Source organism: Anastrepha ludens, chromosome 4, assembly GCF_028408465.1.
Source record: "Anastrepha ludens isolate Willacy chromosome 4, idAnaLude1.1, whole genome shotgun sequence".
Classification (NCBI taxonomy): Eukaryota; Metazoa; Arthropoda; class Insecta; order Diptera; family Tephritidae; genus Anastrepha; species Anastrepha ludens.
In genome coordinates, this window is record NC_071500.1 from 98837623 (window position 1) to 98863606 (window position 25984).

At 39.4% G+C, this 25984-nt stretch overlaps 2 protein-coding genes across 3 annotated transcripts; one reads left to right on the forward strand and one right to left on the reverse strand.

Moving 5' to 3' along the window:
* Positions 1 to 8185: 8185 nt before the first annotated feature.
* On the reverse strand, positions 8186 to 21510 carry LOC128860327 (E3 ubiquitin-protein ligase mind-bomb). Of its 2 annotated transcripts, none has more exons than XM_054097786.1 (9): positions 20695 to 21510; positions 13687 to 14247; positions 13211 to 13627; positions 11593 to 11700; positions 11361 to 11504; positions 9763 to 11289; positions 9414 to 9683; positions 9064 to 9348; positions 8186 to 8978 (listed from the first exon to the last, which is right to left on the reverse strand). In XM_054097786.1, exons 1-9 carry the CDS (start codon positions 21073 to 21075, stop codon positions 8838 to 8840), a joined length of 3834 nt encoding a protein of 1277 aa, XP_053953761.1. In that variant the 5' UTR covers positions 21076 to 21510; the 3' UTR covers positions 8186 to 8837. The 2 variants fall into 2 exon arrangements, with proteins under 2 accessions (XP_053953761.1, XP_053953762.1); XM_054097787.1 differs by lacking the exon at positions 20695 to 21510 and adding an exon at positions 14337 to 14705.
* Positions 18020 to 25447, forward strand: LOC128860329 (peroxisomal membrane protein PEX14). Its single transcript, XM_054097791.1, has 5 exons — positions 18020 to 18169; positions 22023 to 22373; positions 22433 to 22738; positions 22796 to 23022; positions 24509 to 25447. Exons 2-5 carry the CDS (start codon positions 22263 to 22265, stop codon positions 24705 to 24707), a joined length of 843 nt encoding a protein of 280 aa, XP_053953766.1. The 5' UTR covers positions 18020 to 18169; positions 22023 to 22262; the 3' UTR covers positions 24708 to 25447.
* The last annotated feature ends 537 nt before the right edge of the window (positions 25448 to 25984 follow it).

Genomic DNA, 25984 nt, shown 5'->3' on the forward strand with positions numbered 1-25984 from the left:
AAGTCCACTTCTCCATGTGGCCTCTTTAACCAAAGCTTTAGGTTGGAAATGCATCTGTGCGTCCAACGCCCTTTGGCCGAGTTGTCCCACCTAATTTGCCACTCGTCGATGCAATTATCTCATAACGCGGCCCGACTAGACGGAAATATAGGTCGCTGTGCTCTCGCTATTTGGGCAGTTTCCATTGCTAATATGCCTAGCGGGTACATGCCAAATATTACTAAGGCTGCATCGTCGGACACCGTTTTAAATGCGCTACATACGCGTAGTGCGTACAACCGGTAGGTAGACTATAGACCTCGAAAGTATGATATATGATCTGTTTTATTCGCCCAGATTGGAGCACCGTACAAAATTTGGCTTTTCATGACATTAGCCAGAAGCTGACGGCGATTTTGTTTTGGTCTTGGTACGTTTAACATCCGCCTCAACAGCGCCGTCGTGGTGGTGGATGCTTTTTTGTTGGCGTACTCGAAGTGTGCTTCGAAATACAGCCTTTTGTCTATCATTATTCCCAAGTATTTGATTGCGGGAGGGGTCGTTATGTTGAAGTCTCCGATTCTAAAAGAGATCTCTTCTGGCTTTTTTCTGCTGGATATATATATATAAATATATATTTTGGGCTAGCCAGGATTGCAGGCTGAAAACCGCGTGGATCGCATTGTTGAGGATATCGGCTAGATTTTTAGCTGTTACCACAACTGCAATGTCGTCGACAAAGCCAATTATCTTGGTTCTTTCTGGAATCCTGACACGGGGAACATCGTCGTACCTTATATTCCACAGCAATGGCCCGAAAACCGATCCCTGTTGAACGGCACTTGTTATTTTAACTTTTTTTCGTCCCTTTGATCTGCTGTACCATAGAATTCGACGATCGAAGTAACTGCGCAATATTCTCCTCAGGTACATGGAGACCCCAATTCACTCTAGGGCGTCTAAGGTTTTCGCCCAGTTTGTAGAGTTGAATGCATTTCTCACGTCTAGGGTGATAATCGTTGACGACGGAATTGTCGTTCCGCTACCCGATCATGACGAGGTGAGAATAGCGGGCGCCGACGGACTGCCGGCTGAGCTATTCAAACATGGCGGCGAGGAGCTGGTAAGGTGCATGCATCAGCTCCTATGCAAAATATGGTCGGATGAAAGCATGCCCGCCGATTGGAATTTAAGAGTGCTCTGCCCAATCCATAAGAAGGGCGTTCCTGCAATTTGTGCCAATTACCGCGGGATTAGTCTTCTAAATATCGCCTATAAGGTTCTAGCAAGCGTATTGTGTGAAATGCTGAAGCCCACCGTCAACCAACTGATTGGACCTTATCAGTGTGGCTTCAGACCTGGAAAGTCCACCATCGACCAAATATTCTCAATACGCCAAATCTTGGAAAAGACCCATGAAAGGAGAATCGACACACACCATCTTTTCGTCGACTTCAAAGCTGCATTCGACAGTACGGAAAAGAGTTACCTGTATGCCGCGATGTCTGAATTTGGTATCCCCGCAAAACTAATACGGCTATGTAAGATGACGTTGCTCAACACCAGCAGCGCCGTCAGAATTGGGAAGGACCTCTCCGAGCCGTTTGATACCAAACGAGGTTTCAGACAGGGTGACTCGCTGTCGTGTGACTTCCTGATGTTGGAGAGCATCGTACAAGCCGCAGAACTTAATCGCTCAGGCACAATATTTTATAACAGCGTACAATTGTTGGCGTATGCCGATGATATTGACATCATTGGCCTTAACAACCGCGCTGTTAGTTCTGCCTTTTCCAAACTGGATAAAGAGGCAAAGCGAATAGGTCTGGTGATGAACCAGGACAAAACGAAGTACCTCCTGTCTTCAAACAAACAGTCGGCGCACTCGCGTATCGGAACCCACGCCACTGTAGACAGTTATAATTTCGAGGTTGTAAAAGACTTCGTCTATTTAGGAACCAGCATTAACACCGATAACAATGTCAGCCTTGAAATCCAACGCAGAATCTCTATTGCCAACAAGTGCTACTTTGGACTAAGTAGGCAACTGAGCAGTAAAGTCCTCTCTCGACGAACAAAACTAACACTCTACAAGACTCTCATCATGCCCGTCCTAATGTATGGCGCAGAAGCTTGGACGATGACAACATCCGATGAAGCGACGCGTGGAGTGTTCGAGAGAAAGATTCTGCGTAAGATTTTTGGACCTTTGCACGTTGGCAACGGCGAATATCGCAGACGATGGAACGATGAGCTGTATGAGCTTTACGACGACATAGACATAGCGCAGCGAATAAAGATCCAGCGGCTACGTTGGCTGGGTCATGTTGTCCGAATGGATACAAACGCTCCGGCTTTGAAAGTATTCGATGCGGTACCAGCTGGTGGTAGCAGAGGAAGAGGGCGGCCTCCTCTGCGTTGGAAAGATCAGGTGGAGAAGGACTTGGCTTCACTTGGTGTGTCCAACTGGCGCCGGTTAGCACGAGAAAGAAACGACTGGCGCGCTTTGTTAAACTCGGCCAAAATCGCGTAAGCGGTTATAGCGCCAATTAAGAAGAAGAAGAAGAAGGGTGATAATCAGGCAGTACTCTTTGGTGCCATTTAGCCAGCGGGTGCCGCTGATTGCTTTCTTTGCAAGGTGGATTGCTGAAGGTACTGCTTCTATCGTTGACTTACCCTTTCTAAATCCGAATTGATTTTCGGACAGGCATCCCTTTGATCTGACTTCCGCGTCTAGTCGCTCGGATAAAATTCGTTCGAGCACCTTACCCACAGAGTCTGTTAGACATATTGGTATGTAGCTCGACGGCTCCTCCGCTGATTTACCTGGTTTTGGAAACAAAATTAAATGTTGGCGTTTCCAAATTGACGGAAAGGCGCCCTCCTCTTGAATAAGTTGCTAAACACTTTGATTTGTTGTTCGATCGCTAGATTCAAGCATTTATTTGGTTCAGGGGCTTTTGAGTCTGCTAAACTGATTGTAGCCCTTACTATTTCATCCTCTGAAATGAAGTCGAATTCGGTTAACTTGGTGTTGTTGATTGGGGACACCAAACGTTTATGTTTTGGAAATAGCGTATCCACGATTTTAGCCATGAAAGACGGGCACAGAGGCGCTGCGGATTTGCTGCTCTTAAGCTTTTTGGTTACTATCCTGTATGCGGAACCCCAAGCGTTTCTTTCGGCGTCATCGCAAAGTTCCAAAAAGCTGTTTCGCTTACTCTGTTTTATAGCGTTTTTAAAAGCTTTTCTTGCTGCTTTAAAATTTAGACCTCTAGACCTTTGGAATTTCCTTCTTGCCTTTAGGCATTCCTTACGAAGCATGGACATTTTCTCATTCCACCAGTAAACAGCACTTTGCGATTTATATGCAGTTTTTCTTTTCATCGATGCATCACAGGCCGCTGTAATACTCTTCAATACGCATTTAGCCATGTTGTTGGCGGAACCCGAACAGAAAGCTTTTTGTAGCATTATCTTAAACACTTCAGTATCAAGCGTGTTGATCTTCCAACCGATGGCTGCCGAGTGGAGACTGAATGTATGTTGCTAGTTTTTATGTCGCAAATTATCGCTGCGTGATCGCTGTGGGTGTAGGCATCTTTTATGCCCCATTGGCATAATCTAGCGATAATTGAACTAGCAAACGTTAGATCGTTGATCGACCCAAATCCGTTGCGACTAAAGGTGTGCTGCGTACCAGTATTGAAAAGGGCTACGTCGAAACATGCTATACTTTCGAAAACCATTTTCCCTCTAGGGCTTGTTCTTGGGCAAACCCAATCCTGCGCCCAGGCATTGAAGTCGCCAGCAATAAAGAATTAATTCCTACTCTCAGCGTCGATAACCATCTTCAAAACAGTCTGCGTATAGGTATCAATCGGAGCGCTGGGTGGTATATAGACACTATAAATATATAGGTCGTTTACTTTGGCGCAGATAAATCCCGGTTCCCTAATCTCGTACGTTATGGTATTTGTCTGGTTTTTGCAGCACCAAATAGCTGATTTTCCGCTGGTATCTTGCAGCCAGTTTGATGCCTTTGGCTTGTAATGCTCGCTGAGTACCGCTACATCAACGTTAAGATCCAAGACGGTTTGGCTTAGGAGATCTTGAGCTGCTTCGCAATGATTTAAGTTGAGTTGTAAAACTCTCATTATTTCCTAAGATTTTGTAAGGCTTCGAGATAAATAGGGCATTTGCTACTCCCAGTGTATTGACCAATTTGGCTAGCATTATTTTTAATGCATAATATGCATTTTGGGGAATTGGTGCACTTATTAGAAAGGTGACCTTTTTCACCGCACTTAAAACAAGTGTCTTTGAAATCGTCATTGCTCGTCCAATATCTGGAAGTGTGGCCTAGTCCAAGGCATTTGAAGCATCGTTGGAGTTGAAGTTTTTCACGTATGCGACAAACAATCCAACCTATACGTATTTTCCCGATGCTAATTAGTTTCATAGCCCAGTCCCTAGGTTGTGTCACAGAAACTGGTAGGTAGTGTCACAGAAACTGTTTTGGTGCAACCGTATGCTTTACGCAAAGATCGAATGTTTGACGGCTCCAGGTTAACATTAGCGAGGAGGTCATTAACGGCTTGACAGATTTCGTCATCTAATGTAATCTCATCAATGTCACGGATTTCCAAGTTTGTGATATCTGTGAGTTTTTTCACCTCTGCTTTTCCACCTAATACTTGCCCCACTGCAGCTTGAGTTTAGAGGTCTTTTCCTCAGAAGACTAGCTAAGTTGAAATAGCAGATCTCCCTGAGCCGTTTTTCGAATTTTTCGTACCATTGAACTCATGCCTTTTAGAGTCTCTTCATTTTTCACAATTTTGAAAATATCTGCATAGGAAACATCTCCTGATTACTTAACAACTATGGCGTCGGGCTATGTAGGCTTCCTTTTCGCACGTTTCTGCTTCACGACTTTTGTCCATTCTCCTGCCTGATTGGTCGCAGGGCCTTTAACATATGCCGGCTCAGCATTGCTATTCCTCTTAAGGACAGTGTTTTTGTTCTTCTCTATAGCCAATAGCAAGTTATCCTTCACAATTGATTTGGTGGGTGAGGAAAATATTCGTGAACGTTTTCCTATTGGCTCAGTGATCGTGTTTGTAGCTCGATCGCTCTCAGTTAGCGACCTAGCTCTTTTCGCCTTATCATTCGCAATGTTTGTGTAGCTTTGGTCACCGTTGTTTTGGTGCCGTTCATTGTTGTATATTTGCTGTCAACTGTCTTGGAGAGTTTACATACATCTGAGAGCATGCTCTTCATTTGCTGATTGACATGCCGTTTTCCGTCCATCATCTTTTTTAGCTCTCCGAGTTTTCTACTCCTGGTTTTCAGTGCTTCATTATAGCCAAGAGAATAGATTTCTGCCGATTCGTTAGTATGAGTGGGTGTTGTGCTCAAAACTTCTCTACATGATGCCGGGACTCCACCGCTTCCACTTCGCTATAGCATGCGGCTTTATCATTGGTGTCGATCTCATTGACAGTAGCCGGTTGACCTTTGCCGGGGTTTGATTGGCCGCGCACCGGGGATTGTGGGATGAGTGCACTTTTTCCAAAAGGGCACGCGGAAGCCAATGGGGATGAGGACAATTGGCGTTGTTCCTGTGCATGAGTGTAAAAGTCATGGTGTGGGCCAGAGGGTATGAAAAAATTATAAATATGAAAAAAAAAATGTATTTGGAAATGATGCTGGGCGAAATGTCAGACGCTCTAAAGGACAAGAGTTCTTACCGCGGCTCACAAAAACAAACATAACACCACGGTGGCGGCAGCATAATGATTTGAGGATGTTCCTCTAGGCACGGGATAGGACCTATTCACCTCATAAATAATAAAATGAAAAAAAATATTTACAAGGGCATACTTCAATATGCCACTTCATTGGCTTTTTATACAAGATAACGACCCAAAACACTCCTCAATGTTAATACGTGACTGATTTTTACAAAATAATGTTAAAATTATGTGTTGACCAATCCAGTCACCAGACCTAATCTTGAAAAATGTCGGGAAGATTTAAAGAAGCGAGTCGGGAAGGAAACATTCAAAAATTAGACGGATTTATGGCAAAAAATCAAAGAACTATGGTAGTCCATTCCCATATAAACCTACCGACGGTTATCAATTCTATGCCAAATCGAAAATAAAACGTCCTTGACAATCATGGTGGACCAAGTGCTTATTGATTAAACGTCGATAGTTTAAACAGCATTTTTAATAAAATCACTAAGTTCTTTTTGTACGTTTTTGTTCCTACTGTCATTAGTTTAAGTTTTAAAAAATCCTTGAATTATTGTTTATATTTATTATAAAGGGATTGGAGGTACTTTTTTAACAGGGGGTTTTTTTTGACAGATCCGCATCACTACTGTCAAACTAAATTCATAATTTTTTTTAGTATTCATTGACATTTCATCATGGAAAGAGTTGCGCCTAGACAACGTTTACAAATCGTACAATTGTATTATGCAAATCGACGCTCTGTGAAAAGTGTTTATCGCGCGCTCAGGCCAACTTGTGGTGTTCAGCGATGTGCGTCAATAAGCAAAATTTCCGTATTTGGGCTGAAGAGCAGCCCGAAGCCATTCCAGAACAGCCATTACATCCATTGAAAACAACAGTTTGATGCGGCCAATGGGCTGGAGGATTCATCGGCCCATATTTCTTCAAAGACGAGGCTGGCGCCAATTCAGCAGTGAATGGCAAACGCTATCGCGCCATGATAAACGACTTTTTGATGCCGGAAATTGAAGCGCGTAATCTCCACAACTTTAGGCGCTACTTACCATACAGCTCGCGAAACAATGGATTTACTGCGTCGTCATTTCTGTGAGCAATTTAGCTCTTGTCTCGGACCAGTGGATCGGCCACCAATATCGTGTGATATCACAGCTTTGGACTTTTATGTGTGAGGGTATGTAAAGTCTAAATGCTTTGTGCATAAACCATCGATGCTGGCAAACGGAAGTCAACATTACTAAAGTTATTCCCGAGATACCGACCGAAGTGCTCCAGGGAGTCATTCAAAATTGGTTATTACGGATGGCTGAATTATGGCCCAGTTGCGGCCAAAATTTGAAAGGGACTATCTTCAAAAAATAAATATCATGAATGGTTCTAAACAAAAATAATAAAGATTGGCCAAACAATTTGAATTTTCGTTGTTTTATTTCAATTTAAAATCCGATACCTCTAAATTGATCACCTTTTATTAATATATGAAATAAAAACCACATACAAGTGGATATCTGTTATTGTTGATTTAAAAAACTTACATTTTCTGCATGAACATGGAGGGTACCTATTTTAACCCTTCGGGGACGGGTGAGCGTCGCTGAGGACGAAAGGTATTGGAGTAAAAGTAATAAAGTAAACAGTAAAGAAAATAAATAAGTTGAACGTAGGCTTTATTTAACACAAGAAAAATGTATCAAAAAATTATTATAAACAAACTGCTATCACTGCTAATGTTGAAATGCTTAAGTGGATTCCTTATTGCACGGATTTCCCTTCCACTTGATGAAGTAATGCCGTCATCTTCCGTCTTATCAGTCACTATTTAACGTATCATCTCTAGATCGCATAGCCAACGTGCGTAGGATAAAGTATAAAAAATATAAAAAGCCTGCTGGCTCCTCTGGCAATGACACTGAGAGACTGAATCGAAGAACTGAAATTCGTTCTGACTCTACCGTCGTCGCACATCCGAAGTTTACATTATAAGGAATATAAGACTTAACCGCTAATGGCCCCTAATGTCTTTGAATGAAAACGTAACTCTTTTACTAATCCTATGCTTATCTTATCGTTCAGAATGACAGACGTTGCGAGCCTTGCAGCTACGAACTAATTTGGGCGGCTATATGCCGACACGCGTCCGGAACGGTAAAACGGCTTTGGCGGCTATGTGCCGACACTCGTCCCCAAAGGGTTAATGGCCAAATGTGTACATACCTTTTGTGTGTGTAAACTCGCAAATTTAAAACAAAACTATGCCATATTGTTGTTCTTGTAGCAACACAAAACATTCCCACTACACTTTGCGGAAGACTGTTGCAGTGACAGCCCTTAGCCATATATAAGCTGGACTGTTTTTGTTGCGAGCATAAGAAAAACAAATACTGAGTTAAAAAATAAACTATTTCAAAATTATCAGAGCAAAGTAATATAAGAAACAATATTTTTTATTATTAATGTTCAAGTTTGCTTTATTAACTACGTCAGTAATGTGTATAAAAATAATCATTGCGTATTAAAAGCTGGGCTTAAATACTATGAGCAAATAAGTGATGGATTTAATTAGTTGAAAAAAAAAAATTATATTTTGTGAAGAGGTTTTTATGTACGTTAATACATTTCATACATTTAAGCCATGCAGACGTTTGTTAACTACATTTGAGCAATTAAATGGTCAGCATCAACTGGTGCTAAACCCATTGCAATTAAGTGAGAATATATAATATTTCATAGAAACGTAAATGAAAACTTAATAAACGAATTGAGGAATGCTATGAATGTGTGCACGCGTGCATGTTAAAAATGAATATGAAATATTAGCTAATTTTGAGTATAAATTTCGATTAGGTTATTACATAAAACATATGTATATCGATATTTATTATTATTTTTTTTTTTTTCAAATCGACAAAACAGAAGATTTGAAATATACAGCAGTAGTATTTGCATACGAAATACAATTAGTTGCAGTAAAAAGTACTGGGTTACTGTAGTAGCTAAAGGACATGGTGTAAAGGAATGCAGATAGGAGAGATCGAATGCTCTTTGTAATGATGATATAAGTTTTTGTTAATTGTTGCAGGTTTTGCGCTGTATGCATTTTTAAAATAACAAAATTCGTTTCTCCACAGTTTTGCGACAAATCGGACATCCATCTATCTGATCGCCACACATTTGGCATGTGCCATGGCCGCAAAGAAATACCATATTTTTGATGCGATCAAAACAAACGGGGCACATTGTCTGTATACAGGAATAAAGACGATTTTAATGTTTATCATATGGTTTCTTTTTTGTTTTTAATATTCACTAACTCATTATTACTCACTTGCTCCTTGATATCTTGCAACTGTTGCTTGAGTTTTTGCACATCGTCCATTTGAAAGTTGTTCACATTTGATGGTGCCACCAATACACTCGACGCAGCTGTTGCAGCCGCTGCCGCATTATTAGCCAAAATATTATTCTGACTGTTCAATTGATTCGCGCTGGCAATCGGCGTACTCATTGCACCTGGCACAGTATTATTCATAGCTACGCCATGTCCTGAAGTATTAACGCAATGCATTTCCTTGGACTTATCGTCCGTCAGGCAATGACCAACGCCGTGAACCTGTCACAAAAACAAAATACATTCCGTAAAAGAAAATTGCACGCCATGGTAATGTAATAATTTACCTTTTCGGCAATGCCAGCTCCACCACAACATAAGGAAAACGGCAAGATTTCTTCAATTTGTGTGCGACAAAGCACACACTTCTTCATTAAGCCCGAACAGTTTTCGCACGCGACCATGTGGCCACAGGGGCGGAAGAATATGGAAGCACGCCGGTCCGAGCAAACCAAACATTCGTCGATTTTCTCGCGCGATGTTACTGTTTCACGGCAAATAAGACACTTTTTGACGCGCGGTGCACAAGTGTCGCAGCAGCAAACGTGACCGCATGGCTGTGCATGAAAAATATAAAAAATTTGAATATTAAATTCATTTTAAAATGCCTTTAATTTCGATATAGTCACGCTTCACCTTAAACACCGTATCGCGCTTGGCATCCGAGCACACAAGACACTCCTCCAGCGTTGACTGCTTAGCCGCATCATTAGCCCCATGCAGCGATTGTGATAGGTCTTTAGCCAGGGTGTTCAAGCCACCGCCACTACTCGTATTACTATTGCGCACATCCGCACCAACGTTAGCCACGCCAGCACTGTTGGCACCGCTACCCTTCATCATTGTGCTTAGTGGCATATTAGTCGAAACCGACTGAAGCATGCCGCCCGTAATGCCAGTAACGCCTGTATTACCACCAGCCACAACCACCGGATTGGTATTCGAGCCGCCACTGCTGTTCACACCAACACCGCCGCCTATGCCTACTGGTGTGGCCAGAGCACGTGCACGTGCATTCAAACTAGTGCCGGCTACATTACCCGGCAGTTCGGTATCATCAGTTTTACGTTCATTGTAGCATTTGACGAGAGTTTTGCAAAGATTCGGATCGGGGCATAGGTCCAATGGTGTTTGTAGTTTACGATTTTTTAAAGTCAAATCAGCGCCATTTGCCGCAAGGAAACAGGCAATCGAGGCTGAGGCCTTTTTATTATTCGGATTGCGCAGACCCATTAAAAGTTTGCCAAAGCCCTCGACATCTTGCAACTGCTTCAGTTGTGAGAGTGTGTGATGACGCAATGCCTCATGTAGCGGTGTATCGCCATCCTTGTCGGGAATGTTCAAATTGGCACCTTCCTGCACGAGTAGTTTAACGATTTGCACATGCTGCCGCTCGACTGCCAAATGTAAGGCGGTCTGCAGATTCACATTCTGGCGATCCATGTTGGCTTTGCCCATGTGTACGAGCAACTCGGCGATCTCGACGTGATTATTCAATGCTGCCAAATGCAAAGCCGTATAGCCATCATCCTTTTTCTCCTCCACAATCCAAGGACGATTGGTTTTAGTAAGTAGTATTTTCATAGCACTTGGATTGCCTTTGAGCGCTGCATGGTGTAGAGCATTGAAGCCATTGTTGTTGGTCAACGTAATGTCGGCACCATAGTCAAGTAGCAGCGAAAGCATCTCATCGTGCTCTTTTGAAATAGCGTCATGTAATGGAGTGTCGCCCTCCGAGTCTTGCAAACTGGGATGACAGCCCAACGAAAGTAAGGTTTTCACCACATTCAAGTGCCCCTTATTGACGGCGATGTGAAGTGCGGTCTGACGTCTCTTATTGCGTGCATTCAAATCGGCGCCTGCTTTAGAGAGTATCTCAATGACGGCCGGTTCATCACCGAAAGCAGCATGATGCACAGCACGATCACCATCTTTATCTTCGATTTCGACATCGACATTGTGTCGTAACAAAACTTGTATGACATCAGTGTGCCCATTTTGACTGGCTGCCTGCAGAGCGGTATGACCAGCGAATACGCCATTCACATCGGGTATTGTGGCTTGTGCGCCAGCAGCAACGGCGGCGGCAGCAGCAGCAGCAGCCCCACTAGCGGTTGAAGAAGCCGGCTGTACAGCGCCTGAAAGATACTCCTCGCAGCGGGCCTATTTGATGAGAAAAAAAGGCATGACGCTTTAGACATGAAAACTTAATCCAACATTACAAAGCAACTTACAGCATAACCGTTGGCAGCCGCTTTCACAAACTCTTCAGTGGCATCACCCGATACATTTGGTTCGAAAAGTTTCTTTAAAATAGCAGATAAGCGCTCACCGCTCGAAATAACCGGCACACAACTACCATCAGCAGAGGCAGAAGCCTGAGCCCATAAAATCAATATTAGTTAATAAGTAATAAAAATAAAAAACAATACAGTAAGTGCTTTGTAGAAGTTGCACAATACCCACCACTTTGGTCACCGCGAGTGGGTTATAAGTCCAGGAGGTGTTGCCTACTTCCACCTTCAAATCATTGTCGTGGTAGACTTGCTGTACACGACCTAGTTTGCCAAGAGTCTATAAAATAATCAAGAGTAGTTGGTAGCGAGCAAGTCAATTAACAAAAAAAAGGTTTTATAGTTGGATAAAGCATATACTTTCAAAGTGATCAAAATATCATATTAGCCCTCTTCGTTTAGCCAGTTTTCTATTCGCTTAAAGCAAAAATTTATTGGAAAGAATCAACTTACTAAGTTGTTCAATAAGTTTTGCGAACCGATAAGAGAGGGCGTCGCTACTAGCCTAAATTTTGTATGTTTGTTATGTTGGTACACTCGTCATATGAAGGCATGTGAAGTTTCATTTCAAACTGTCAATTCATTCTGTATCGACCTGTCACAGTAATTTCGTCAATGGAAAAAGTCAAGTATCGTGCAGTGATTGAATTTTTAGGTTTTGGAAGGTTTAAAAGCAAAGGAAATTTATGAGCGACTTTCTTAGCAACATTTAAAGCGTTTTGGAAAGGATAAAGTGGTTTTGTGCGCCGATTTATCACGATGGATGAGACTTGGGTCTATCACTATGATTCTAAATCAAAACAAGAGGCTAAAGAGTGGTATGAACCTGATTTTTAGCTCCGAAACGTTCGTGCACGGAAACGGCAAAGGAGTTTGCTTTTTTGGGATGCGAAAGGAATTTTGTTGGTGGATTACTTGCAAACACGTAAAACAATAAATGCTGAATATTATATATATTATTGTTACCTTTTAGACCAGATGAAGGAAAAAAATCGTGAAAAAATACCCAGTTTTGCAATGGAAAATTGATTTTTCATCAAGACCGTTTTATTTTCCATCAATGCACCGTGTCACAAGAGCATTTCGACAATGACTAAAAGCTATAAATTAAAGTTCGAATTGTTGCAGCAACCACCGTATTCACCAGATTTGGCCCTTAACGACTTCCATCTATTTCCGGACCAGAAAAAATTCATGCATGAAAAGCATTTTTCATCAAATGATGAGGTCATAAATCCTGAGGTCTCTCTTCACGGATGGAATTCATAAATTGGAATAAGTGTATTGATTTTCAGGGAAACTATTAGCGTATTTCAAAACATAAAATTGTGTTTTTCTTATCGAACCGCAAAACTTATTGAACAACCTAGTATTAAGCGAGCAGAGGCGATCTCAAGCGAGTTGTGTTATAGCTGCTTAGCGCGTAAGGAGCTTGTGTTGTATAAGCACGAGTATTGATTTTGTGAATATTTTAGTACACCATTTTGTTAATTTTTTTTTTATATTTGGTTTTTAATTTAATTTAATTTTTAAAAATTGTTTGTATATTTGCTTTTCAATTAAATTTGTTTTAATTTTTTTATATTTGTTTTTCAATTAAATTTTTTTTTTAATTTTTTACATTTGTTTTTCAATTTAATTTTTTTTTTATTTTATTTTTTTTTGTGAGCTTAGAGTTTTTTCACAAACTTTTTTTTTATCACATGTCAACGAAACAGTTTAGTGTATTAGTTAAGTGACTTATTTTGTTGTTGGCGTATCGAAAGCAGCTATTATTTCTACAAACTCACCAACTGCATGGCATCTGCCCATTCACCATGGCCGCGTTGTAGCATTTTAATACTCTCCACGTCAGAACATATCTTCACAATGTCACCTACTTGGAATTCGGGTTGCGCAGTTGTTGTTGATGATACTTTTGTCAACACCGCCGGATTGAATGTCCAACGATTGCCCGAATTGTACGCAACCACAATGTCGTGGTCCTCATCAATACCCACCACTATGCCCGGATTGTTGAGACATTCAAACATGCCATCAGTCCAACCGCCGTGTCCATGTTGCAGTGATTGTACAATTTCTAAATCCAGATCAACGGTAACTTTATCGCCAATATGAAAGCCGTGCGGTCCTTTGCCGGGCCCATTTTCGCCAAGTAATGGCAAGTGATCACGATACACCGTATTACCTTTTGCATCATTAACCACCTACAAGGAAAGTTAGATCAATTTTTTGGATCATTTTATCAATTCAAATCTACTTGTACCTTCAAATCAGCCATTCCTTCAAATCCAACACGATACAAATTCTTTGCGCCATTGTCCCAGACGACATAAGCCGCCGAGCGCGGAGATGCCGAAGACCAATCTTGTATTTCATTCACCTTGCCACGTCGACCAACACCACCATCCTGATCCTCCCATTGCCAGTCGACGCCACGCACTACACGCGCGCCCGGAAATATACCACGCACAGCTACCTTCTTCGATTTGCGTCTTGGCTCCAACATTATACGTTCTCCACCTGGTGTCGCAATGCGATAGAAGCGATGACGCAAATGATGCTTATCACCATGGTAGCAAATCGAGCAAAGATCATAATTTATGCATTCAGCACATTTCCAGCGTATCCCGAAGATCGGCTGTTGCCGGCAGGTATCGCACATGGTGCCATCATGCTTGATGCCAGTCGGTGCGCTGTCCAGTATGCGTAGATCATATGCGCCGGCACAGCGATAATTAGCGGCCGTGCCATTGTCCCAAACGACAACGACCTCCTCGGAAGATTCAAAGTTGCGTACAGTACCAACGTGACCCTCGCCGCCATCCTGAAGTGAAACAGCAAATATATGTAGAAAGTGATAATCAAGTAAACAATATATGTACGTATGTATTCATGTCAATGAGCTCAACATACAGATATGATGACGCGGTAATTGTAGTTACGCATTGAAACAACGACAACACTGAAAGGCAACACCAGATTTTTTTCGTGAATTTTTTAAATTCTAACTCAAATGCCAGTTTTAAAATGAAATTAGGCATGTGCACATATGTACATATTTATTAGCAAAACAATCGCGTTGATGCGCGCCTCATCTAATCCGAAGTCAACTGAGGAGCGCTCAATGTTGGACGATTGCAAAAATTGGAATGGAAATTTAAATGAAAATTAAATGTGTTGGAGACAAAACAAACAACCTATCAGACAGTCGGTGAGCCCGCTTATTGAGAGATAATACATGCTACTCCGATGTGAGCTACGCGTCACTGCCTGCCGGTGGCGACGTGTTTTTATTTTCGTTTTTTTTTCCCATTTTTTTTTTTTGCCGAAGCGGAATTTCAAATGCAGTGATTATTTAATATATATTAACGAGTTGAAAGTGCATAAAACAAAATAAGAAGAAATACAACAAAATAAAAAGAAATAAAAAAGATATATACAATATAAAAGTTTAAGTAAAATTTATATAAAATTAAATAAAACATGAAATGGAATTATATGAATTGTTAAGTATGCAAACAAATACACCAAATTTTAGGGAGTATTTCTAATTTTTTTATAAGTAAAAGTTAGGGTATATGAGAAGTATTTTATTTCTAGAAAATATTGGGTATGCATATACTAATTTTTGTAAGAATATTTTTAATTGCGCATTTAGATATACAAGGTGAAGTCCAAAATAAACAAGTCTGAGCTAAAATAGAAACGGCAGGAGCTTTGTTCTGATAACTTCGACTTTATTTATTCAAATTAGTCCCCTCTACCCGATCTAAAAGTTTTTCGAGAAAGTGTTTCAGGTCATTGACCGGAAGGTCCTTCAGGATGTACAAGCCTTTTGGATGGCCTCTACGGACGCAAAACGTTTTCCTTTCATGGCGAAAAGCAATTTTCCGAATAGATAGAAGTCACAGGGAGCCATAGCAGGTGAATACGATGAGGGATTGATGGTTAAAATGCGATGTATAGCCGAAAAATCAGTCATAAGAATGGATCTATGAGATGGTACATTATCATGCAATAAGCGCTAGCTTCTTCCTTCGCTGTGTTCAGGGCGAATTCGACGAATGCGCTGCAACAAACGCTTCAAAACGCTATGATATAAAATTGCATTGACGGTTTGGCACGAGCTCCTTGTGGACAATTCCCTTAGAATCGTAAAAACAAATCATCATCGACGCAAACAATCATAAATTATATTGCATTATATTATAAATTGGGTGGTGCTGGCATCTTATATGGAGATATGTTTAGATTTCTATTGGTTTTTGTTTTTGTTTAAGATCTTTAAAAGTTCAAATAATAATATAATATTATACAAAACAGAAATATTGTTGGAATGATTTTTTTGTATTATAATCTGTTAGATCATTTTACGGCATTTTCAAATAAGGGTCAGCTAGCAAGATCGAGAGATCTCCCTGGAAAAGAACTTATGTTGGACCAAGAATTATGACCAAACTAGCATTTCGGAAAATTATATGGGGACTGCGTTAAGGGTAGTCAGAAGTCCGATTTTCAATATTTTTTTTTTTGCTAGTCAATTGCTTTATTTTACAAAAATAAAAACATAGCATTAATACATCATGTTTCGACTTGACTTTAGCAAAATTTCAAACAAAAAAATTAATAATTGTTGTTATTGTTGTTGTTGTTGCGGACGGGGAATGCTGCTGGAGTGACGGTCCGAGGCCGGATATAAATCCTGGTCGTTCCGGTAACATAGACCCGACTGTCATGGGAACGAATAATTGTAAATGTTATCGCTGTTTGTGTGGAGCTCGTTTCTCCAGAAATCCCTTACGGTGATCATCACAAGTCCTTGGCGAATCTCCTAAATCAATCGGGCAAGAGAAATGAGTTTTCTTAATAGGTAATCTTTTGCCTGATCGAAGCTTTTTTTCAAAACTAATAATAATCCGGCACCAGGAAATACTTTTGAAATTTTCGATAAAAAAAACCGACAATTAATTCTTAAAAAAAATGAAATTAAAAAAAAAAATCAATTAGGCACGAGTTGTTTATGTTTTTCAAAAGCAGTATAAATTTTATTGAAATCTACCAAGCGGTTTTTATGCTACAGTGATCACCAGTTCTAAAAACATAGTTTTGAGGAAAACGCATTTAAAGTTTTGCTATCGATTTATGTAGAGCCCGAGCGCCCTTTGTTAATTGTTGAATAACTCGAAAAGTATTTGTCGGAATCACTTCAAATTTCCACACAATATTTTTAAGATATTATACTTTAGGAAAGAAAAAAAAATCAATTTTTTTGAAAATTCTGACTACCCCTAACCCCTTATGCTGTTCCAACAGCAATGATGAGTGACTTTCCCATGCGATATTCTTAGACTAGACCTGCATTACCGAGCGAATTTAGCAATAACGCTGTTTCGAAAACGGGTGGAAGGATTCACCTTTAGCGAGATCGGCCTTCATTGTATAAATTCCAATCTTAATTTTTTTTTTTTTCTGCCTAATAAACTAAGAACTCGTGGAGGTCTCGCAGCAAACGAGTGACATGCATATGTATGTGTATGTGTACTGATCATATGAATGTGAACAAGTGTGAACATACATATATTTACAAGGGAAAATCAGATGATTAAGTACATAGGTCAAAACTTAGCCCTGATAAGTTGTTTGGCTTTATTATAATAGAAAGTATTTTTATAGAAATATCTTTTTATTGTTTTACATTTCATTTTATTACTCATACAATCACCCATTTTCAGAGTAGAAATAAATTCATTCTAGTTATTGTAAATCAGATTATGAATTACACAATTTTTATTGCTTTTTAACCAACATCTTAAACAACCGGGAGTAGATAAGAATTTTTTCGATGCACGATTTAGGTTTTTATTTATTTTTTGTGTTTACTTTCCATTTAGACATAGACATACATACACCCTTTTAAACGTATATATTGATAATTTTTTTGAAAACATTTCATTTTTTCCAAACACACTTCGTAGAAATTATTTAATCCAATGTATTAGTGGAATAATATTGAAGCGGCCAACAATTCGGCACTTACGCTTTGTGTTCAACTATTGTATAATTACCGAACACCAACATTTGCAATTTCGGTGTCAGATGGGATTGTCTGTTTCAGTAACTATACTATTCAGACATACAGGCCTATTACTAATTTCATCAGAGATCCATTCGACCAACACCTTGTTTCCACGACAGTCGGTTCTACGTTACCGAAACGACCCGGATTTATATCCGGCCAAGGACTGTCACTCCAGCAGCATTCACCGTATGTAAGTATGGGGAATGTTTATGTTGCTACAACAACAACAACCAACACCTTGTGATTTATCGACATTTATGGTTGAGTTTTTGACTAAAAATTGCACTTGCAGTTTCAACCGCCCCCTTTTTCGTCTAGTTTTAAACTGAGCGGCTTTCACCTATTCGGAAAGAAATGCAATGCATTTACTAATGCAAGGGCAGCCACCAATCCATGGGACACATAAGATAAAACATAAAACAATAATTTGAATGACGTCTATTTTGAACGAAATGTAAACCTAGCATAAGCTTAAACTAATGAAATCCGGTAAATAAGAAGAACATAATTAGTAATGTTGGCAGCCTTAGTATCAATTAAACAAAATATGGCCGTTTTCCCCGTTAAGATCAACCAAAGCGAGAACAAGTAATTTTATTAACGCTTCTTAAAATCAGACACCATCTCGAGAAGAAATTGATTAAATCCCAGTATTTATCAACTGCAGGTATGGGCTATACCCCATTTAATATAATACAATAAAAACGAGGTTATTTTATGAACAGTGTCAAGATATTATATAGTGGACTTTCCACTGTCGGCCACTGCAGCTAAACTATACAACATAACCTCAATACCGACACCACCGCAGAAACAGCCGCCAACGCTTTTGCTGTCATTGCCATGAAACGATTTCACTGCCACCGTAGTTAATTCATGTCCTTCCGCTGCCCCCACAGGAGTCGAAGAATCACAATTTCGTATGCATACGATCGGCGATAAAACATAGGCCTTTAGAAAACACCCTGAAATACTAATCTGATGTAGCAGATTAATCAACTAGAAAACCGCAGCTCCGCTAAGGGCATGTAGCAACTAGACTTCGGTGCGCTGCCAAAGTTTGGTCGGATGGTGCGGACAGTCTTGGACAGCTAGTAAATAATGGAGTCAACGGCGGCTGATGAAAATTCTAAATTGCTCGCGATCTTCCGTTACTTAATAAGATAGTTCAACTTAATATGAAGAAAGAAGGACGAAACACTGCTGTGTTTTTAATAATCCAGACAATTACGAAGCGCTGAAATCTTTGGAAATTAATTTAGTTCAGTTGAAAATACTATCTGATGAGTAAACGAATTTGCCAGTTATTTTCCATTCAATGACTTCCTACATTTCTTTAACATAACTACGATAACAGATAAGAATCCATATTCGAAGTATTTGTAACTTCCCAGTGCAAATATATCAATCAAAATCAATTACAACCATGTTCGGAACGGAGGTGCACTGCGAAGCTAGTACGCTGGGATTCGGTGCTGTCCTGTTATAACGCCCAAACGATGAAAGATTTCATCTTATTTCGTTCTTTTTCAACTATCGTAAAATTAGTTCTGTGTTATGAGAATAAGGTAAAAAAATGTATTATTAATAGCTAGAGATGTCTAATATACGCGTATCCACCACTTAACCCCTAAGACCATGCCGACTGGTGTAAAAATCGTTGGAGGTAGAATATGTCATTAATAACTCTGCCCGCAGTCAGGATAGTCCTAGTCAACTCCTGTTCGGATTTGAACATTTTCAAGAAAAGCTATGTCCGACCGTTGGGCAAGACTTAGTATGCATACGTGAACATGCATCCTGCAAAGTTTGGGAGGATTATGGTTTCAGACGATAATCTGCGAAGATATGGGCAGTAAGAACTAGAAGGTAGAGGATTATACTGTGACCATTAACGTCGATACGAACGTAGCAGTTAACAAAAAATGTCTGCCTCGGTACAAAGAGTAATAAGTGGTTCATAAAGTATTAGGCAATAATCGGTACGTCATTCGTGATATTGAAAATTGACAATGAATGCCGTATGAAGTAGTAGTGGAGGCTCAGCGCATCCGAAAATGGTGGAATAGGAATGGTGGACGATGACTGAATGAAAGGAGTTGTAGGTCAAGATCCTTTAGTAATTAATTGGGCCAAATCAACTTGTGTATATAGATCGAGACCGATCAATTACTAGATTGGCTAATCTGTAAACTTTGTGTAGGCCTAAATTAATGTACCCTATAAATTAAAAAACAGAATAAGTAATGTAACTCTTGTTGGCAAATCTGGTATTAGTAAAATAAAAAATGGTCGCTCACTTCCGGTAAAAGCAAGTGATTTTATCAGCGCTCCTGAAAATCCTTCACCATCTCGAAAATGAATTGATTAAACCCCAGTGTTTTTCAGAAAATAATAAATTTTGATACAATTTAGCTTTTGGATCCAAGTTTTAAATTGATGTGTTACTATTCAATTATTCACATTTTGCAACATATTTAGCCCTATTATTGAATATATCGTAATTTCGAAATTCGTGGAGAGCCTTCATGAATCCATTCAACTTTTTAACCGCAGAGTTCCATAGAAATTTTCTACGAGGATTAACTAGCGGGAAAAAGTAAAAATTTTTGCAATCAAAGGAAAGTTGAAACAAATATAATGTGACTACATTATAACACAAACTACTTTTACTACAAGTATTGCAAAAAACTATTTAAATTTTACAGCGCAACAGCCAATCCCCCGTTTAACAGATTTACTGCAGCAGAAGCCATAAATGGCACAAGCCTCTACAAAGTGCTCAAAGCACGAACTTCATACATTTTAGGAAGATATGGACACCTGGATTTAGTGGTCGCAATATCTTCGTATTCGTAGCTTTTCTTAGATGGATTCAATAATAATACAGATTTCCATTCACCTCCTTTTAACTTTAGCGTTTTAATTTATATGCCCAATGCAAACAGCTAATTGTATGAATATATTTATATATTATAATACCTGAATACCTGACTCGAATTTAGTCAATCTTTTAGTTTATTTGGAGCGAGACTGTTTTCTCACCTATTGAAACCTCCTTAAGGTGTTGAAGGTTGCTTTGAAGGCTATGTCAAGTTTGCTTTTATTTCTTGTTTAATTGTGCACACTACTATTTCGATCGCCGAACTGTCTTCATGAAAATATTATCATGTTTCTTATGACACTACATACCTGCTTGCCCCATTTCCAATCTGGGCCACGTATTACACGCGCACCAACACCTTCCATGGCAAATCGTGCCTGTCGATTCGCATTCGAATTGCCAGTGGCACCACTAGTTGAACCGCTAGTTCCTGCAACACCACTGCCTGTGCCACCACCACCAACACCTGCCGCACCTACGGTGTTACCAGAACCACCATTCCCAGCGACCCCTGCACCTGCTGCTGCGCTTGGTACCGTACCACTGCCACCCGCACTATTAACTAATCCTGCAGCTCCTGCAGCATTTGCATTTCCAACACTGCCTGTGCCAATCACACCACTATTACTACTTGAACCATTCACTGCTGCCGTTGCTTCTTTGCCAGTAGTTGTTGCTACACAAGCCATATTTTTCACGTAGTATTTTTGCTTGTGTATCGCAATGTTTACACACGTCACCTTTGAACTCAGACACAAATTGCTCTTCCACCTCACAAATAATTATATAAAAAATAGACTGTTTTATATATTAAATACAGTTTTCCTGTAAATTTCTCTAGTGAAAATTTCTGATGCAGTTTCTCCTATCTACAATCGTTTATCAGCTTTCTCATTGATATTTCGCTGTTTTTCATTATTTCATCATTTTGCTTTGTTTTGCTTGTCAAATTAAGTGCACTATATGATAATTTCAATATTACAGATATGAGTTCGACGAAATTCGAAAATTCGCAAATAATTTATTTACAACAGTAAGAAAGCATATTACAAAGGTTAAAATGTTTAAATTAAATGTATATAAATTATATCGATCCTAGGTCTACTAATTAACTAGTCATTTTTATATGCAAAATTATCGCCCCATTAAAACATGCAACACTGTTCTGATATGCTTTTTCTAAGGCGAATTTATATAAGGTTGTATAAAGGCGAATTGAGTATTATTTTCTATCATTCTTGAGGTTTTGTCACCAAAGCAGCGGATTTGTTTTTCTTTCCTTTTTGCTTTCAAAAAGAACTGTTTTGCTTGCATTCTAATCGATATTCGCGGAATTCGTGGAAAGAAGTCACCAATTTTTGATATTCAAACCCCCAAATTGAAAAAGCAAATACATTCAGCTGCCACCTTCTATGAGTTTACCTTGCGTTGGTGTTTTGGATGTCAAGTGGCCTGTTTTTTATTGTCGTGTTTTTTATTTGCTTACAATCTGATTGAAATTTTAACATTCAAGATACCAAATCGCAAACACAAAATATTATACATTTAAATTCTTTTTTTTCTAGTATTGCTATCACCTTGTATGAATATGCACTGATTTCTTTACCACCCGTTCTGCATTCTCTTTTCCGTTTAGTCTATTTTGCTATTGTTTTTTACTTGAATTGCTTAAATATACTTGGAAGATATTTTGTGCGCCGACGTATTATCTCTTCAAACATCACTGCAATATTTCCTCAATACGACGTCCACGATTTTATTATTTATTTACCATTCTCTATCACAAATATATCTAGAGAAGGCAAATTCTTCAAAAAATAAAAATTGAAAGCCTCGTTTTCAACAGTTCTTCAAGATTAAGTTGCAAGTTGATATAATGGCTACTACCAACACGGACACTGGTGACACCACACTTCTTGCGTCAACAACAGAAATGCAAGGCGGTGAAGCAGATTCTTTGAATGTGTTGGCCCCACGGGAAGCACTTGTGAGTAAAAGAAATAATCTAGGCCAAAGTTCAATTATTCTGAAATAATTTGTGTGTAGATAACGACTGCTGTAAACTTTTTACAAAATGCTAAAGTACGGCACACAACTCTCATGCAAAAGCGGCAATTTTTACACTCAAAAGGCTTAACTCATGAAGAAATAGAACTTGCTTGCCAGCGTGCTGGTATTTTTACGAGTGATGCTAAAATGCTGCCTCAGGTGATAAATATGGGTATCAGTAGTTCGGCGCATCCGCAGTTGTCTTTACAGCCAAGACAAACCGCTTACGGTCGCATCAAAGAAGTATTGCACAACTTAGCACTCCTTGGTGGTGTAGCATACGCAATTTACTTGTTTTGGAAGGTTTGTTACAACAAATAACTTCAAACGTATGAATACTTATTGTTAGCAAATTTACAGAAATATGTAGAACCATACATTTTTGGCAAGAAAAAGAAGCCAGTTGAGGATGCGCTTGAAGATATCGACAAAAAGGTCGATTCACGCCTGGACGAGGTGACTGTAGAACTCAGTAGAATTAAGGAACAGCTACAAGACCAGCAGCGCGAACAACGTCAGAGACTAAACCAAGAATTCAATATTTTTCGAAGTGATTTAGATGCTATAAAAGGATTACTACTCAATCGGTATGTGAAAAAGTAAAGAATGAAAAAGGACAAACGTGTAAAATACTTGTTGAATGCACTAGATAGCCATCCTTTAAAGTTGGGTTATATGAATTTTGCTACATTAAGAAACTCAAATAACTTTTTTTAGTGTATGGAATTCATTTATTTTTTTTCAAGTTGAAGGTCATTAAATTTTATTAAATGTAGCTTAACTACATAGTTTTAAAAATAATTGAATTTAAATGCCCCCCATGCTCGTTGACACAAGTGCGGCATCTTAGTAAAAAGTTGTTCATTGCTGCTTTGAGAGTTGCGACAGGAATAGCCGCAATTGTTGCCCGAATGGATTGTTTTAGTTCATCCAAATTTGTTGGCTTTGTTTTATAAACTTCTTGTTTACATAAACCTCACAAGAAAAAGTCAGGTGCAGTAAGGTCAGGCGACCTGGGGGGCCAACGAAATTCGGAGTTTCTTGAAATCAGTTTATTGGGAAATTTTCGTCGCAACTCTGTCATAACAGTCTGGGCTATGTGAGACGTTGCCCCATCTTCTTGAAACCACACAGAGTTGAAAGGAATTCTCTTTCGGCGTAGTTCTGGATAGAAAAATTCTTTCAGCATTTTCAAATAACGGTATCCAGTAACCGTAACGGTGTGACCATTTTCTTCAAAAAAATAAGGCCCGACAATACAGCGTGAAGAAACCGCACACCACACTGTCACGCGAAGAGGAGGCAATTCCGTCTCGTGGAGTATCTGTGGGTTAGAAGTACTCCATATTCGACAATTTTGTTTGTTCACATTGCCGTTTAAATCGAAATGGGTCTCATCAGACATGAAAAGGCAGTTTAACATGTTTTGGTCTTCTTCCACCATTTGCAGGATCTTCTGGCAAAATTCCAAGCGAATCGGCAAGTCTGCTGCATTCAGTTTGTTAACCATTTGAATTTTGTAGGGAAATAAGTCTAAATCTTTGTGCATTATTGTTTGCAAAGACTGTCGGCTGACACCAAGTTGAGCAGACAAGCTTCTTGTTGAAACCCTTGGATTGCTTTGTATAGCTGCAGCTACAGCAGCGATCGTTTCCTCCGTCTGAACTGGTGGGTTTCGAAGACAAGGCCTTCTTGCGACTGTTCCTTGCTCAGCAAAATTATTCACCAGTCTCATTATGGTCCATCTGCTCGGGGGATCGCCGCCAAACATCCGCCTGTACTCTCTCTGTACCAAAACTACGGACTCCAGTGCGTGATAGCGGCGGACTATCCAAATTCTTGTTTGCGTGTCCCAGTTTTCCATTTTAATAAATTTTAAAGATCAATCTGCAAATTAAAACAAAAATGGAACAGATAACTTAAAAAGAAAAAAAGTTATTCAATTTTTTTTTGGTAGCGGCTTTCATCAGCCACCCTGTATTTAAGAAAAACAGTTAAATATAACTAGTGCAATATACATAAACTACCCTACTATACCTGTACTCTATACTTACTATTTTTTTATTTATTCAGCAAACAATTTGCCGTTCCCCTAGCTGCCGGCCCGCCCTCAATACCAGCTTGGCAGCTGGCTGCCACTCCACATCACCATCACACACGACTTTCACAATCAGATGATAACGAAAAAGTAGATGATGCTGGCTCCGGTTCGGGTTCATCCGAAACAGAAGTAGTCACAAAAAATAGTGATTCCAGTTTAGAAATGATGTAGAAGTATGCATTCTTCTACACTTTTTGCTGCTGCTTTGTGGAAGAAGTGCATCAGTAACACATATACCCCCAAGCTTATGTGAATAAGATTAAGTTAAAAAGATAAAAGCACTGTGTCAAAATTAATCACACACATCTCAATGACCATATATGTACATATTTACGTACATGGGCGTGTATGTATGCATTTACATTGGATAATGTTGCAATCCAATAAAGAAGCCTATGAAGATTAAAATATTTTTAAGGTATTGCTCAAGCCATGTTTTGCAGACGACGTTTCTTAGTACTAAAACTGCTTCAGCAACGTGCACAGTATATACATATATATTTGTGTACATATAATAATGAACGCAAACTATTTCAGGAGAAAATGTGATGTAAATCAGCGCGATATCGTAGTATCATTTATATAACGCTTTCAATGGCTATGGTTTAAAATTGGAAGGATGCCAAGATCGTCGTCTATACTTTCTCAAACAACACCTATTTATATATAGTGAAATAAAGAAATAACTTGTTTCCAGCGATCACAAGCTATTAGCTGCAATTATACATATTTCATTTGTAATTAGCAAACGAATTGGAGAATTGGACTTTTTTTATGATATATCTATTCATTGGTTTTATTAAAGGCAGCAAAACAGTCATTAGCTTATATTATAGTTTCACGTAAAGAGTACGGTTTTAAGCGCATTTTCAACTTAATAAACTAGTGATTGTAAGGTTAAAAAGCTCTAATTGAACATTTTCTTATTTCATTTCTTTAACAATAAATGTTAAGGTAAGTGTTACATCGGTGTTTTTGTTGTTGTAGCATCCTGATTAAACCCTGCTTCGCTTGAAGTACCATTAAGTATTGTCAATTCCCATACGTATACTGGGAATGCTGCTGAAGTGACAGTCCTTGGCCGGATATAAATCCGGGCCGTTCCGGTTATGTGGAACCGACTGTCGTGGGAACGACAGCTAACGTGGACCTCTTCATCTGCGATGGATGTTCAAAGCTTTCCAATGCATGCATTTATGCAAAACGAGAGTTTAAGAAGCTTTTAATTGCTTGTCGATGAATGTTGTTTATTGCTTGGCTGTAGTGAGCCGTTGTAGCCTCCAGGTGTCTACTGGAGTGGCCTTGGCGGCAACTACACAACAGAAAGTACTTGTTGAGCATTATGCCTGGCTTCCTACCAGGGAGTTTAAGAACCTCGCGGTAGAAGAGTTTTTTGTGTAAGGTACCGCGTGAATGCTCTGTGTGCAGAGTTTTAAGGTCCAACTTCG

What these genes read in the sequence shown, in the direction of transcription:
- LOC128860327 (XM_054097786.1), bottom strand. Translation starts at nt 21,075, where the DNA reads ATGGCTTGTGTAGCAACAACTACTGGCAAAGAAGCAACGGCAGCAGTG. An exon ending in GGGCAGATGCCATGCAGTTG is followed by an intron (nt 11,701 to 13,210) that starts GTGAGTTTGTAG and finishes ATTATTTTATAG; the next exon opens with ACTCTTGGCAAACTAGGTCG. An exon ending in GAGCTGGCATTGCCGAAAAG is followed by an intron (nt 9,349 to 9,413) that starts GTAAATTATTAC and finishes TTTTTGTGACAG; the next exon opens with GTTCACGGCGTTGGTCATTG.
- LOC128860329 (XM_054097791.1), top strand. Translation starts at nt 22,263, where the DNA reads ATGGCTACTACCAACACGGACACTGGTGACACCACACTTCTTGCGTCA. An exon ending in TGGCCCCACGGGAAGCACTT is followed by an intron (nt 22,374 to 22,432) that starts GTGAGTAAAAGA and finishes ATTTGTGTGTAG; the next exon opens with ATAACGACTGCTGTAAACTT. An exon ending in AAAGGATTACTACTCAATCG is followed by an intron (nt 23,023 to 24,508) that starts GTATGTGAAAAA and finishes TTATTTATTCAG; the next exon opens with CAAACAATTTGCCGTTCCCC.